Genomic DNA, 16,318 nt, shown 5'->3' on the forward strand with positions numbered 1-16,318 from the left:
TATTTACTCTCTTACATCAATTAGTACATTAAAAATTAGTGAAAGCCCACAAATGCCAAATTTTAGAGGCTGGGCTTCTTGGAGAAGCTCTCAGAAGCTCTCATACTTTGAGAACCACCAATCCAGCCAAACTTTCTCATTTATTTTCAGCAAAAGTTACTAAGGCTCCCAAATACCTTTGTGTTTTATCAAGGTCACCAGTTAATTATTGACACAGCAACTCCCCTCCCAAAGAATCATAGTGATTCCCTCATTGCATGTCAGAATGCATGTCAGGAATAAAGGAAGATGCCTATATGGCATAGGCCTGCACTAAGTATGTGTGGTCAGAGTCCAAACCTGCTACAGACTCAAAAGCTTTCTAATCCACCTATATTGAAAAGAATAGAAGCTCAGAATTCACTTCAAAAGTTGTTTCTGCTGGTGATTTAAAGACACATCCCTCTCTCTCACATATGCACACACAGGGACCTGCATTCCTACTGTCACCTCTAGACACTGACTCTCCGGATCCCAACAGCCTGAGGTCGGTGTGACTGTCCTGGAGCTGCCCAATAAGGAAGGGCCAGGGAGAAGGGCAGGCTCCCTCCTCCCAGCCAGAAAGAGTTAATTGCCAGATCCTGGCTGTCAGCCTCCAACGCAGCCCTAATAGGCCTGATCTCAGGCGGCCACTGGGACTGCAGAGACTGCAGGTCAGGCCCTGGCTGCGCAGAGTAGTGGGGACATTCTTCCAAGGTAATGATTAAGCTGAGTGCTTGGAAAGGGCACAGGCAGTCAAGCCAGGAAGGTGAGTCCTATTCACACCTCGGCCAGGCTGTGGTGGCCGGGACTGGTTTGGGAAGGCAGGGCCCCAGGGAACTGGGGCCCTGAGCCGGCAGCCAGAACCTCCCACTGCACAGAAGCATTTGAGAGCATCTCAGGCCAGAGCCTCTGTTGTTTGCCCTACTGGGACCCTGCACTTGCCCTTGGCACCATGAAGCTGCAGGTGTTCTGGACTGGGCTGGAATACACCTGCCGGCTCCTAGGCATCACCACTGCTGCAGGTAAGACCCCGCCTCCCTCCTGTAGTCCCCCTGCACACTAGGTAAAGCAGACAAGGCTGCCAAAGTGGTGGAAGCTGGCTGGCAGACACATCTGACCACAATGCCCTTCACATTTCTTCCCAAGACCCCAAGAAACACTGCTCCGCAGGGCAGCAGCTGGTACAGTGGGGTAAGCCTGGGACTGGGAACTAGGGGGCCCGGTGCGGAATCTGTTTGACAACCTACCATCTGTGTGACCTTGGGAGCCCTCAGCATCCTCATCTTAGAAATGAGTGGAGGGGTGTGCCCCACCTCCTGGAGGGCTGTTGTGAGATAGGGATGGAGGTTGAAGATGAAAGCATAAAAGGCTGATGCCTCACTGTAGAGTTATGAAAATGGAGCACATCTTGCTTTACTCAGACCACAGCTTCATTTTATGGAGAGAGACTTCCCAGCACTCAAGCAGGCTGAGCTAGAGGGCTGGTCATGGAGATCTCCAGCTTCCCTTAATGCACTGTGGGATTAGGGGGAAAATGGTTCCCCAAAGTGGGTTCCTCTTCCTCATCTGCCTGATAATGGGCTGCTTAACTTGCCAGGAAGATAGACAGATGAAGCAGAACCAGTGTAACCACAATCCTGAGTGCTGCTTGCTCACTTCCCCATTGCAAATCCTGACCTTTAGTTCCATGCCCCCATGGCCAGGATCTGTGTGGAAGAAGTAAGCAGGCAGTATTCTGAGCCCTTAGCTCTGAGCCCCATTGTCTCTTGGGGACAAGAAGGAGACATGTCCTTCCCTGCAACCGGACTAAATTATATGCATGGATCTTAGTGGGTGCAAATGGCCCCCAGCTCAGACTCAAATAGTGATGCTTCCAGCCCCAGCCCTGTCACTTGCCAATGTGTGATTTTGGGAGAACCACCTGGGCTCTCTGGGATTGAACATTCTAGTTCATGTAATGGAGATAATTGGACCTGTTGGCCAGGTGTTTTGGAGGATCAAGAATGCACAAACTGATCATAGCTAGGTGGAGGTGGGGATGAATACTTCTTGGAAGAAGCTCCATGATAGACTTCAGAGCTTAAAGGGACCCATGTCATTCCCAGGAACCAGGCCAGTCTCACTGGTAAACTGGCTAGTGGGCCTGAAGCATGTAGGCCCTGAGTTAGTACAGAAAGGACTATTCAAGATAACCCAATCCCACATTCTCCTGTTATAAGATTGAACATCTGAGCTCAAATAGGGACAGTGACCTTGCCCAAAGTCATGTTTCAGGTCAGAGAAACAGCCAGACTAGAGCATTGATCCCTTGACTTTCAAAAAGGCTGGAATTCTGGCCAAAGAGCTCCCTGCTTTGAAGGATAGAAAGTCCTACTCAGTAGGTACCAGGAAGGGGCTGAAATTGCTCTGTCAGAAGCCCTGAGTAAATGACCTGGTGGGAGAGATAGCTCCAGCCTCTGTCAAAAGAACCTTGTCTCCTACATGTGTGGGAATGACCACCAAGGCCCCCAACTACCCATCTTGGGGAGGGGAAGGTCACTCTAAGTTGTGTTTCCATGTCTGGGTTCAAATCCTGGTTTACGATTGTTGATATTGACTCCACCTGCCCTCCTATAAGCCCTGGTTTCCAAATGTGGATGCACACCATTTCCAGCTATTGATGTTATGGTGACAGTCCCCCTGCCACATTCTACCCAGAGCTGAGGACTGCCTTCTATCTAGAAACTGTTTTAAAATGTATTTATCCTTATAATGGATTATCTAAAGAGAGTTTAAAAGTCTGATTTATCTTAGCCAGTGGAAGGATCTGCAGCCATGCGCACACATACGCGCGCACGCGTGCACACACACACACACACGCACGCACATGCAACTATTCCTCTTGACCACAACCTTTATCTCTGTACAGAGAGGACTGTTAGTGCTGAGGAAGGGCCTCTCACTTGGTTTTGATATAGGATCCAGGCTAAAAATTGACCACAAGTTACCTCCTAATGGCCAGACTTTCCAATAATCTTGCTGGGTCTTTCTAGAGTGTTAGGAGCAAGTAGAAAGCTAGAGAGAGGGGCTTTTGGTGCTCTTGGGCATATCTCGAGTTTCTTCCAGCATCACTGAACTCCTGGCCTGTTTCCAGTGTGTCAGATTTGCAAATTCCTGTTCCCTTAAGCCTCATTGCTGTTGAAATCTCTGTTTAGAAGTCCAGACCTCATTTACAGGGGCATCACTGCTAGAAAGGAAATAAGACTTGAGACAGAGGCTGTTAATTCGCAGAATCTCTGGGAGATGTACTGTAGCTCCTGATCCCACTGTGGAGAGAAGTGAGGTTCTACAAAATCTAGGAATAGTATGTAATCCAGAGTCGCCCAGAGTCACCTACAGGGACCAAGCAGCTCCCATCCTCCTCCTCCTTCCCCTCCCTCTTCCCATTGAGGACCTCCTTCCCTTCTGCAGACAGGATCTGTGGCTGTTAGAAGCTACAAAGGTACAAGGCCCCAGGAAACTCCACCAGGATGGCAAAGCCCGCAGTTGCTGGCTGAGCTCATCTCTCCCTCTCTACTCAGCCCCCTCTGGATGAAGCATCATTAGGATGTCCAGTGGTCCCACAGGCCATGTTGTCTCACCCCTTTGTCCAGCCCCACATCACAGAATGGACACAGACAGAGCATTGTTACAACCAAATAGAAATAAAAAGTCCATGGATAGACTGAACCCAGCTAGAGATGTTTCTGAAATTAAAAAATCTCTCACTTTAAATCCGTCATAAGGTTTCCAGGTCATCACAAATCCACTTCTCTCCATAGTCTTACACTTAGCTGGCTTCACTCATTTGCATGACCTCCTTGGCTGGGAAAGTGTGTGTGTGTGTGTGTGTGTGTGTGTGTGTGTGTGTGTGTGTGTGTGTGTGTGTGTATCCACATATGTGACCTCTCAGTGCTTATTACTGAGATGTGGCCTCAGCAGCTACCCAGAGAAGCAGACATTCTGGGGAACTGCATAGATTGTGAGAGTGCCGCACTCCCTGTGCAGATGCCGGATACCTTGTGTCCACCCCTCAGAGCAAGTCCTCACTGGGTCTACCTGAATGCACATTCATGACATCCTAAGTTAGAGACTCAGCCTCCAGGGGAGTCTCAAACCTATAAATTATTCTCATTGCAGACTAACCATCTGGATATGGGACCTAGGAAAATGGGTTATAACTGAGATGGGAGTGCAGCATTCCAGGGCGATGCTCCCTTATAAAATGAGAAAAGGGCCTGTGCATGGGGATTGGACCTCATGCCTGTTCTGGGAAGGCAGGATTGGCTTCCCTTTGAATTTCTGCAGTCCTCTTTAACCCCAAGTGTAAATCTCCATGAACATCCTCACCACTCCTCAGCCCTGCCCCAAGCCTACAAGGAAGGGAATGGGAGGAGTTCCCTGTTTCTGGTACAGGAGGCATCGTGAGGGCCCCAGACTTGTGTGGAATGCAGAGGAAAGAAGGCAGACTCATTTCCCTAGGCCCTGACCACTGGAGGGAAAGCCTTTTCCTCACATTTATGTCTTTGCATATGGATGGGCATGGGCTTCCCCAAAAGAGAAGATGCCAAGAAAATGTTTCTGGGCCCTTTTGTAAGGCCTCCCAATTTTCCTCAGAGCAAAGGAGCTCACATTTCGAGTTCTTTGCTGCCAACACTCAAGGGCTTTTTAAAAAATATTTCCAGCCCCTGCTCTAGGTATAATAGCTGACAATGAACATTATTACTTGAATACTTACTGTGAGCCAAACTTTGCTACATGCTTCAAATGTGGTATCTCATTTCATCCTCATAACTATCCTTTGCAGTACTATCATGGTCATCCTCATCCACATTATATGTAGGGGGAAACTGAGGCTTGGTGGGGTGAAGCAACTTACTCAAGGTCTCACAACCAAGAAGCAGGAAGGCAATATTTGAACTGATGGTGGTCTACTCCTGAGATTCAACTGTTAGTCGATGTGCCCTCCACCTAAATCAGGCTAAGGAACATATATTTCCATATTTGAGTGACCCCAGGATGCGGGATGCAAAACACACAGAAGGTACCAATGAAGCCTAATTAAGAACACCTATCAGTCTATCCTAGCACCCCTGTCAAGAGTCAGCCTGACCATGCATGAGCTCATGCAGGTAGGGCCATGGTGAGGATGGATATAGTTACAATGAAGCATAGTCAAGAATGATCAAACACTTCCTAATATTTGATCCAGCTGCTCATTCTGTCTCTGAATGATTGCCATGCATGCTTTGACTAATAATTCCATGACCATCCTGCCTGAACTTCATCCAGGGACAAATCTGTACACGTTTTCAGAGGGAACTATCACAGTAGGACTTTCCATTTATGGATCCAGAGGTGCATGACTGACAACCTGCTATAAAGTCATTATCTCACTGAAGCTCCACTAATGTCTTTGAGGGCCAAAGGCTGAGCTTAGTCCCATTTTACAAGTGAGGAAACTGAGGCTTAGAATGTTTAGATAGATTTGCAGAGGTCACATTCCAGTAGCCAGCAAGTCTGGTATTGGAGCTCCAGTCTGCCCACTCACAGAGCAATGATAGGTGGAAACTTTGGAGCCTATAGGTACACAGTTCCAAAGAGAAAGGCACCACACAGCCAACTAGGATATGAGGTGGGATTAAGGCAAGGCCATTTTGAGCAAGCCTTGCTTGTCAGGGTAACGTGCTATTTCTCTTAAATCAATTGCTTTGGATCAACCCGGGATCACTTAGGAGTTTGTTTTTTTCCAGTTTTTGACTCATTAACCTCTCCTCTACATTAAGGACAAAGCCACATTCCCAGCAGCCTTATTCCTGACACACTCCTTTCAAAATGGAGAGTTGGCTTATTAATATAGACTAGGACAAAAGAAGCATTTAAACACAGATGTTCTCATTATTTTTTAAAGAGTACAGCAAATCCATAGTTTGACCTTAGCCCTATTCAAAGCCTTCAGAAACTAATGCTTCTGAGGCAATCATCTTGGGCTCTCCATGCTAATTTCTACCCTTCTTAAATGTACATCCCCATGGCCAACTCCTGACATAGAAGCTTCATGCACTCCAACACATCCACAGGTGGATTTATTACCCACATTATTCTCAGATCCTCCAAGTGGATGTTGACTCTTTTCTTTTTCCAATCTGATTTTCCTAATAAGTAAAATATCTATCCTCCTATCGCTGACGGATAATATAATTTGGTTCAAGCATTTCTTTCTTTACTTATTTGTGTCTGTGTCCTCTTTCTTAGATTAAGAACAAGAAATCTCTTACTCCACTTAGGATTCATTTATTCATTTATTCCCACATTGTACAATGTAGACACATATATCAGGATGGCATGACCTCTGCTTAGAGAAGCACGTGGTCTGACCAGAGAGATAAGCTAGAAAATATACATCTTGGCATCAAGCACTAATCTATAGTTTTTGGGAGAATGAATTTGTGTTCTTCTCTACCTTAGGTATGTTACCTAACCACTTTAAACATCAATTTTCTCATCTATGAAATGGGGAGAACAACTGTATCTACCCTTTGGGGTTGTGAACATTCAATGAAACAATAACTAAAGCAGGAAAATGTCTGGTACATAGATTCTCATTCGTTCTGGTTTATTTTAGAGGAACACACAGAACACTCAAGAACTGCACGGCATGAGTAAAGGATTCTTCTCGCAGGATAGACAAAGGAGGAAGATCAGAGGAAAGGAACAAGGCAATATATGACCATTAAGCAGGAAAGGGAGGATAGGCTACACTGTGAAAGGTCTTACACTGGGTAACATTTCTTGTCATATTTTGAGCTTGGGTCATTAAGATCAACCCACAGGAACTTGTTTATTTCTATACCACTTGTAGGAAGGATTTCTATATCAACAAGAAGGAATATTGTAGCCTCATTTTATTTTACATGGGCTGACAGTTCTTTTAAAGTTGACCTTAATTCTGTACAAACATCTGGAGCGGGTTATTATCATAAAGGAATGAAGTCAAATACAAGTGACTGACGTTGGGAGAGGCAGTTCTCTTGGAGCTTTTCCCTGAGCCTTCCTAGCTTTCCATAGGCAAGGTAGGTCAAATGAAGAAACATAGCCTGTGTGGCATGGAGAGAGAACACCTGGAGGCATAGTCATTGTTTCCTGGCACTGGGAAACCTGCCATGGGGAAGAATGAGCAGTTGTATTCTCTTTGAATGCAAGATAGAAGAAGAAGCAAATATCTTGGCCTAAAATCAAGACATAGAAGGAATACTCCTCATGGGTCCTCACAAGTAAAAAGCCATTCTGTGCTGGAGGCAATATTCTCAATAGTATCAGTGAACCCATCAAGTCTTCAGAGTCCTTCCATGTAAATAAAGTTATCACCAAAAAGTAGTGTATCAGCCTAGATGGTTTCACAGATGAATTCTATAACATTCAAGAAAGAAACAATATCTATTCTTTACAACCCTTCAAGAAATTTGAAAAGGTAGGAATGTTTCTCAACTCATTCTACAAAGCTAGCGTTACTCCAGTAGCAAAACTAGACAGACATCACAAGAAAACTATAGACTAGTATCACCCATCAACATAGAAAAATTCTAAACCAAACTTTAGTAATTAAAATAAAAACATATAAAAATGATAATATATTATAGAGTTTATCTCAGAAATGCAAGGTTCTTTAATATTTTAAAATAAATTAATATAACTGACCATATTAACAAACTAAAAAGAAAAGCCATATTACTATCTAAATAGATACAGAAAACGCATTTAATAAAATTCATTATTTTTTGATAAAAACTATCATCAAATTAGTAATAGAAAGAAATGCCATCAGTCTAAAAAGAGCATCTACAAAATGCCTACAGCTTCTTAAAAGTAAAACACTAAACACTTTTCTCCTAAAATTGGTAACAAAACAAGAATGTCCACTCTCATCACTTCTATTCAACATTATATCAGAGGTTCTAGCCAGTTTAATAAGGCAAGAAAAAGAAATAGAATGCAAACAGACTGGCAAGGAAGAAGAAAAACTTGTTATTCACAGATGGCATCATTGTCTTGGAAAAGCTGATGCAATATACCAGTAAAGCTCCTAGAACTAATAAAGGGTTTTTGCAAAATTGCAGAATACGAGATCACTATACAACAATTAATTGTATTTCTATATATTAGCAAGAAATAATTAGAAAAATAAATTTCTATTATAATTCATAATAGCATCAAAAATATAAAATATTATGAGATAAAGCTGACAAAAACCCATATGCTGGAAACAAAAAATATTGCTGAGAGGTAGTAAAAAAGACCTAAATACATAAAAATATATTTTGTTCATGGGTCAAAAGGCTCAATATCATTGAGATGTCAATTCTCCCCCTCAAAACTGCCCTGTAGTCTGAATGCAATCTCAGTCAAAATCCTAGTGGGAATTTTTTTCTAAAAATTGACAGGCTGTTTCTAAAATTTGCCTAGAAATGCAAAAGCCATAATATAACCAAAACAACTTTTTAAACAAAGAGCGAAGTTAAAATTTAACACTACCTGATTTTAAGACTTATTATAAAGTTATAGAATTCAAGACAGTGAAGTTTTGACACAAAGACAAATCGATTAATGGTACACAACAGAGCCCGGAAATAGACCTAGACATATGAACAACAGAATTTTGACTTAAATACAAAGGCAATTTTGTGTAAAAAGGATAACTTTCTCAACAAATGGTACTGAACAACTGAACATCCATTTATCAAAAAGTGAAATTCTATCTGTACTTTGTACCATATACCAAAAAAAAAAAGGCTCAAAATGGATTGTAGACCTAAATGTAAAAACTAAAGCTATGAAACTCCTAGACAGTTAGATAAAAACTTGGTGATGGGTTAGGCAGAGATTTCTTAGATACAATGCCAAATTTCAGTCCGCAGAAGAACAACTTGATAAATTGTACACCATCAAAATTAAAAACTTTACTCTTCAAAATATAATTTTAAGAGGATGAAAAAACAAGTCAACAAAGAGACACGATGGCAAATAAGCACATGAAAATGTTTCATGTCATTAATCATGAAAATGCCCATCAAAACCACAATGAGATACTACTACACAGTTTTAGAATGACTAAAAGTAAAAAGACTCACCATGCCAAATGTTGAAGTGTTGGAAATGATGTGGAACTTTCTTACAATACTGATGAAGATGTAAAATGGTACACTTACTTTGGAAATGGCTTAGAAGTTTCTTAAAAAATTAAACCTAAACCTACCATATAATCCAATCATTCCACTCCTAGGTATTTACCGAAGAGAAAAGAAAGAATAGTCCATGCAAATATTGTACATGAATGTTCAGAGCATCTCTATTTGTAATAGCCCAAACTAGAAACAACTCAAGTGCCCATCAACAGATGGATTATAAACTAATTGAGGTATATCCATACTACTTAGCAATAGAAAAACATGACAACTAAAACATGCTACAACATGGATGAATCTTAAAATAATCATGCTGAATGAAAGTAGACAGCCAAAAAAGAGTACCTATTATATGATACCATTTCTATAAATTTCTAGGAAATGAGAACTAATCTCTAGTGCCAGAATGTAGGTTGTTGGTTGCCTGGAGGTGGTTGAAATAGTAAGAGGGTAGTATTACAAAGATACTAGGATAGACACATTCATTATCTTGATTGTAGTGATGGTTTCCTGGCTATATTCATATGTCAGTACTTATCAACTTGCATACATTATATAAGTGCAGTTTGTTATACATCAATTATACCTCAATAAAGCTGTTTTAGAAAGTGGATGTGTCAGTTATCTATTGCCAAAATAATGCTGTGTAACATCTGAAAACCTTATGGCATACAGCAATAAGCTTTTATTTACACACCTGAGGAAGTAGGCTAGGCAGCTCTGCTAATGTTTGCTGGGTGTGCTTACCTATCTGGGGGCTGTTGGCTTATTTAGACTGGCCTTGGCTGGAATGAAATAGGCCATTCTGCTTTCTGTGTCCTTTATGCTCCAGCAGGCTGGCTCTGGCATGTGCCCGTGATAATGGCTGAGGCACAAGAGAGCATGCCAGTTCACAGATTTCACATCTGTGCTTGCATAGTGCTCAAAGCCAGTCACATTGCTGAGCCCAGATTCAAGGGTTGGGGAAACAGGCTTCACTATGAAGTCACATAAAGTGTATGGATACCAAAAGGGGTGAAGGTTTGGGGGTATCACTGCAATTTACCACAAGGACTTCTATAAGGCCAAACAAAATTGATGTATTCACTAGTCAGCTTGAGTCTATGGCTCTAGTAGAGAATGAGTGGACTCTCTCACCTTTGGAAAATTGTCCCCAAACAGGTTTGTGAGAGTTATTGGAGGTTACTAAATGCCACATTATACTTTCTGATCAAGTCTCACATTTTCTCTGATACAGCACAGCACCCCCCTACCTTTAGTTCACCCACACTATGGGACCAGAGTTCCAGGATGCCCAGAAGATGCTCAGAAGGTAGCTGCCCTGCCCAGATCTACACCACAGCCTCTTGGTCCAGAATCTCCGATCCTGCTAAGCCTGAACTAGAACATAGTTCAAGGAGGCAACTCAGAAGAGAACCTTGTGAAGAAAATACTGTGAGAGGGTCAGTCCCAGCCCAGAGAGGAGGGACAAAGACTAGAGGGAAGGGGACATGATGAGGAGGCCAGGTTTGTCCACAAATTCTTGAAGAGGAAGACCTGGCTCTAACCTGAGCCATGCAAGAAGCCTCCCTGGGGACTGTGCAGGGACATGAGATAGAGGGGTGCAGATGACTGTGCTAGGGTGAGCTTGTCATGTGGTTCTGTTGGGCTGGGACAAGGGGTAATGAGATTCCAAGGGACAGATAATGAGAAGGGATAGAATGATAGGCCACTTATCAGCAGTGTAAAAGCAGTATAGCACTTATCTGCCAGCACCTTTCCCACTTGCAGCTTGGAGAATAACACAGCCAAGATTCAGAGTGTTTTGGGGACAAGTCTTTCTTGACCCTAGAGAATTTGTTATAATGAAATCCTGATTCTGGGGACATGTATGGCATTTGTCTCCCTGTGTCCATGTCAAATTATCAGCTCCTCTGACCATGCTGACCTCTGGGCAAAGACCTCAGTGTCATTTGTTGGGGTGAGTTGCTGATGAAGGCCCACCCATCTAATACTGAACTAGAGCCCTGTAAAGGCAGAGATTCCAGTCAAGCTACTCCAATGTATGGCATGTGGTGGGACCTCTGGAGAGGCAGCTGAGCTAGCACACCCAGGGAGCTTCCAAACCCAAATGCCTCTGGTCACCTGTGACCATCTCACACCTCTGCTTCCACTAACCAGAAAATGGTGAAAGACCATATGATAGCAGGGCATGCCCTTCTCCTTTGTGCCTCAGAAGCCTCTTTGTCTGGGCCCCCAGAAAGAGCAACTCTCCCCTCTCCTGGGCACCCTGCACTGCAAAGAGGTAAACAGTGCCACCTGGGCACACCATCAGAAGCCCCCAATCAGAACTTTGCTTCAAGCCGAACCAACAAAGAAACTGGAAGAGGGGGAGGCCAGGAGCACTCTGAGCAGAGTCCTGTACTTGTGCCACCACCTTGTGTCTGCCAGGCAATCTTAACCAAATATCACCAAAGCCTCCTATCCCTTCTGCCTGAGGTCAGGAAGCTTTCTGAAGTGTCAATTTGAATATGTCACTCAGCTGCCTCAAAACATTCAAAGCTCCCCTGCCCAACCTGTGGAGTCTGGTGTTTAAAGACCTATAGTTCTGGCCCCAGTCCACAGTTACTGCCCATTGCTCCCTCCATATGCCCCTGATCCAAAAGAAATAACTTGCTGTTATGATGGCAAGGAGGAGGGTCTTTCTGCAGTGTTTTGCCCCTCCAGTTGCACATGCATTTTCTGCCTGCTTTCCCAGTCGACTTTGCTTCAATCTTTATAAAATCTTTCCTGATAATCCCAAGGAATGGCCCTTCTCCCTCTGGCCCCCAGAGCACTTAGGTGAACCTCTCTTACAGCCTGAGTCACTATATTTTTCTCAGTCCATATCACATCTCTCCCCCTAAACCAAGCAAACCCCAGAGTGGAGCCTGATGCCTGACTCAAGCCCACTTGTTGGGCTTGACCCCAAATCACCCCTATGGGAAGCCACAGAAGACAAGATGAAAGCACATTCTAGGAAGAGCTGCCAGGAGACACCAAGGAGTATGGCCAGATAGCTCCAGGACAAAGGGAGGATCATGGGTCGAGGCTAAAGGCAGACAGATGCAGGGGACAGAAGAAAGGATTTCATGGTGGTCTGCGTTGTTGCAACATCACATGGTCTGCCTCTGAGAACATGAGCCCCAGAACTGGGAAGATCAAGCTGAAATCAGGTTACCCTTGGCCCCAGTGCCAAAGGGTCTTAGGGCTCCCATGAGAATCCCACTGGATCCCCTTAAGGGATTTCCTCATCTAAGGACCCATGCCCAGCCTCCATTGACCTTCCCTCCTCTTCTAGCCAAAGGGCACCCCTCTGTCCCTGGGCTTGCAGTTTCTAGCATGGCTGCAGTTGTTTGAGAGCTTTTGGGTGGTGACACCATTTCCTTTCATGCAAAATGAGCTAGCTGGAGCTTGAGAAAGCTGCCAGGGCCTGAGTTAGAGTAAGAAAGGAGCTCATGTGTACTGGCCACCTGACACTCACAATTACAAAAACCTGTGTTTCAGACTGGTCACTTTTCTCCAATCCAAGCAATAACTCTGTGAGGTATAACTTATTTTCCCTGTTCCACAGATGAAAACCCCAACTCAGATGGGTTAAGTACTTACCCATATTATCAAGATCATAACACACAGAACTGGAATTCCAACCTAGCTATTTCATTTCTCTGTTGTTATTTTGATTTTCTTTTAACTGCAAACCAGCCCTGGCTCTAGAGTGTTCCTCCAATTCTCTTGTTCCTCCAATTCTCTTTTAACTATTGACCCTTTGTATCAGTCAAAAGGTTCCTTAATAGCTTTCCACACGCCACGTGAGTACAAGTCAGGGAAAGGAGCCGAGTTCTCAAGAACCTTTCCTGCCACCTGCTGGTCATCCACCACAAGCCCATGCAAATCTACAAAGACTATGATAAAAGACTGTGAATAAAGCCCCTGCCAAAAATTACCACGCAATTTCATTGAGCAACTGTGATGTTCTTGGTGTCGATTAGCTTATTGACAATGAGGAAGCTGAGGCTCAGAGAGATTAAGTGATTCAGCTATTAACCAGCAAATGTGAGACTGAAATGCAGGATCTGACCTAGGTATCCAAAGTTGGTTGGTTTATTTGTTTTGCTTACACTCTTTGTACCTCAGTTTCCTCCTCTGTAAAATGAGGATAGCATAGTACTTTCACATAGGAACATTGTGATATTTAAATAAGTTAATAAAAGTTAAGTGTTGAGAACAGGACAGGATACATACTGAAAATTAAATGAGCAGTTGCCTACAACACACACTCACACACACATACACACACACCACCACACAACATAGACATACACTAGTAGACACTGAAAACCAAGAAACTGCCCACCACCTGGAGCCAGAATTCTCAAGTTTGATCTGTAGGTCTTTTACATACTGGCATATGTGTGTTCTGATAAGAACAACACCAAGTCACTGAGCCTTATTTTCCTCCCTGTAAAACGTGGAGGATAGAACTCCTGTGTCACAGGGCTGCCATGAGGAGCCAGGATGTGTGTGACCATTGTGTGTAAACTATTAAGTGCTCTACAGGTTATACTGACACTGAGGAGGAGTGTGTGGCTGACTTGCATCCCTGGCCCCTGACTTGGGATGAACCAGCGAGCAGTTGGTACCTACAGAGGACAGAGACACAGTGTCCTCCACTGCTCTCAAGCACAGGGGAGAGCTGAAAGCCTCCATCACTAAGAATCAAAGAGCTCTGTCTCCTTCACCCTGCAGCACTTTCGCAATCCCCTCAGAAGTGAGGGGTTCCACACTGTGTTTCAGGATGCAGCATTTCTGCAGTGGACAAAGGGCTCAGGTCATCCAGAGCTAGAAGCTTATATAGTATCTCTGTCAGAGAAGAGAGGCATCAGGCCCAGGGAAACAGCCCATGAGTAGCAGAGATGAAGGACCACTCATAGCCAAATTCAACAGTCCAGCCTGACATTTTTGACTTTCTGAGAATACAAAGTGAAGCCACAATGGCAAATACCAGAGTGTGTCATCTGAGCCCAAAAAGAGAAATGCAGGATACTTGAGGTGCGATCAATTAGGGCCAGAAATAAGTCTGATTACTGGGCCAACATGGTCCTAGAGAAAGGTCTCCTGGAACATCTAAGTGCTGTCTGTGGAATGTTTCTAACCATGAGTGGGTGGGGTCAGAGCCACAGCTGGTTGAGTAAAACTGTGAGAGCAAGGACGTCCCTGTGAGGAGATGACAGGGAGCCAGCAAGTCTGGAAAGGTAGGTCCAAGACGAAATTTACCCTGGACAAATGGAAAGTCAAGTGTTTGAGCACAAGCATTTGAGCATCAACTGCCAAGAAAGGGCAGGTGGAGAGATGAGGTTGAGCAGCATCCCATGTCAGAGGAAAACCCCACGGGCTTAATCAGCACTGGGTCAAAAGCAACGAGCCAAAGGTGAGTGATGCTGCTGCCAAATCAGCAAGTGGAAAAGAGGTCATGGAAACAGCAAGAACAAGCAAGAACAAACCCATGGCCAAGCACCAAAGCCCAGACACACAGCACACATAGGTGTGGGCCTGAAGGGTGGTGAAAGCCCTAGAGGCCAAGACACATAGACAACTGTGAAGCAGAGCATTTGGTGGCCTGTCAGCATGGGCTGTCTTTGGGGGCACTCAGGTGTAGGTGTAGTGGCATGACTAATGCAGGCAGAGAAGGATGGAGTCGGTGCTCTGGAGAGAATGTACAAAAAGACCTCAAGCGTTCTGCCTGTAACTACTCTGGTTTTTAGAGACCGATTCAGAAGGCCTCTGCTTTCTTATATCTTCCCAGCCACCAATCCTTGTGCCACACACCTTGTGCCTCCATCCCCAGGTAGAAGGCTCACTCCATGGCCAAGAAGCCCTCCTCAGAGAAGTGCTATGGCTGGAGCACCTGAGCCATTCTCCCCTCTCTTCTTCCCCTCTTAGTGTTGATCAGCGTGGGCACTGAGACCTTCTTCCAGGGGCAGTTCAAAAGCCTGGCTTTCTACCTGCTGTGAGTACATGTGAATGTGTCCCTCCCTGCCTGCATAGTCTGTCCCACCTCACCCTAAATCTATTTGCTCAGACTAACCCAGGGCAGCCTGCCTTTTCCCATGTTAAGTCCATCCAATCCCAGATGTGAAAGGAGTAGAGGAGACCTTAGGATATTCCCTGCATTGGGAAGAGCTTTAGAGAGACAATCCCATAAATCAACCAATTATCCTATCATCCATCCTTCTACCCATACAATCTCTCATCTACTCATCCACCCACCCATCCATCCACCCACTCATCCATCTGCCTACCCATTTATCTCTTCAATAAGTCCTTTATTTGGCAAATATTGACTAAGATCTTGTTTTAAAGAGAGAGGAATTGGCTCAAAGGACCATAAGTTTGAACTCATTTCTATGCCAAGCGCAGTTAAATATTTTATTTACATTATGTTCTTTAACTCTAACAGCACTGTAGAAGTGAATATTACTCTAGATTTGCAGAAGAGAACATTTAGCAGGAGTAAGCAGCTCAGCCCACATAAGTATGAGCAGGGCCCGTACTCATTGGCCCAGTTCATTTAGTTCCCCAGCCCCTGTCCTTTCTTTTCTACCAGCTGCCTCTGCAAATGCCCCCTGGTGGGAAGGAGGTCACTATGCAGTGTGTCCCAGACTGGGAAGAAAGCCTGGTGTCTCTGTCGGCTATGACCACCCAGTTTCTCAGTTGCACAATCCTGAGAAACACAGGAAGCCCTGTCTGCCTATGGGATCACCAGGCTACATCCTTCTCTCCCCTACTCTCCCTCTCCCTGTCCACCCTCATTATGGTGGCCTCGTCTGCATCCTAAGGATCCTCCTGTCTTAGACAAGCTCTTTGGTGTGCCAGGTGGATCACACCCACCATCTTTCAACCACATTCCAACCTCCCAGTTTATCCCACACAGCCACAACATCAGCCACGTAGAAACACAGATCTCTCTGATGACCTGTGAGGGTTGCCACAGCCTCCAGTCCACACTCCTTTGTCATCTTCTGACATCCACTTTATTCCTTGTCACTCAGTTTATGCCCCAGGAGCTTCTGACTCTT

General features: G+C 44.4%; 1 protein-coding gene across 1 annotated transcript in view; it reads left to right on the plus strand.

The window, feature by feature from the left end:
* The first annotated feature begins 451 nt into the window (after window positions 1-451).
* Window positions 452-16,318, plus strand: part of TMEM72 (transmembrane protein 72) — a 22,232-nt gene continuing 6,365 nt past the window's right edge. The window contains 2 exon segments of the mRNA XM_015586599.2: window positions 452-1,043; window positions 15,183-15,249. Of these exon segments, the coding sequence (XP_015442085.1) occupies window positions 974-1,043; window positions 15,183-15,249 (137 nt within the window). The 5' untranslated portion in view covers window positions 452-973.

Source organism: Pteropus alecto, unplaced genomic scaffold (assembly GCF_000325575.1).
Source record: "Pteropus alecto unplaced genomic scaffold, ASM32557v1 scaffold333, whole genome shotgun sequence".
NCBI lineage: Eukaryota > Metazoa > Chordata > Mammalia > Chiroptera > Pteropodidae > Pteropus > Pteropus alecto.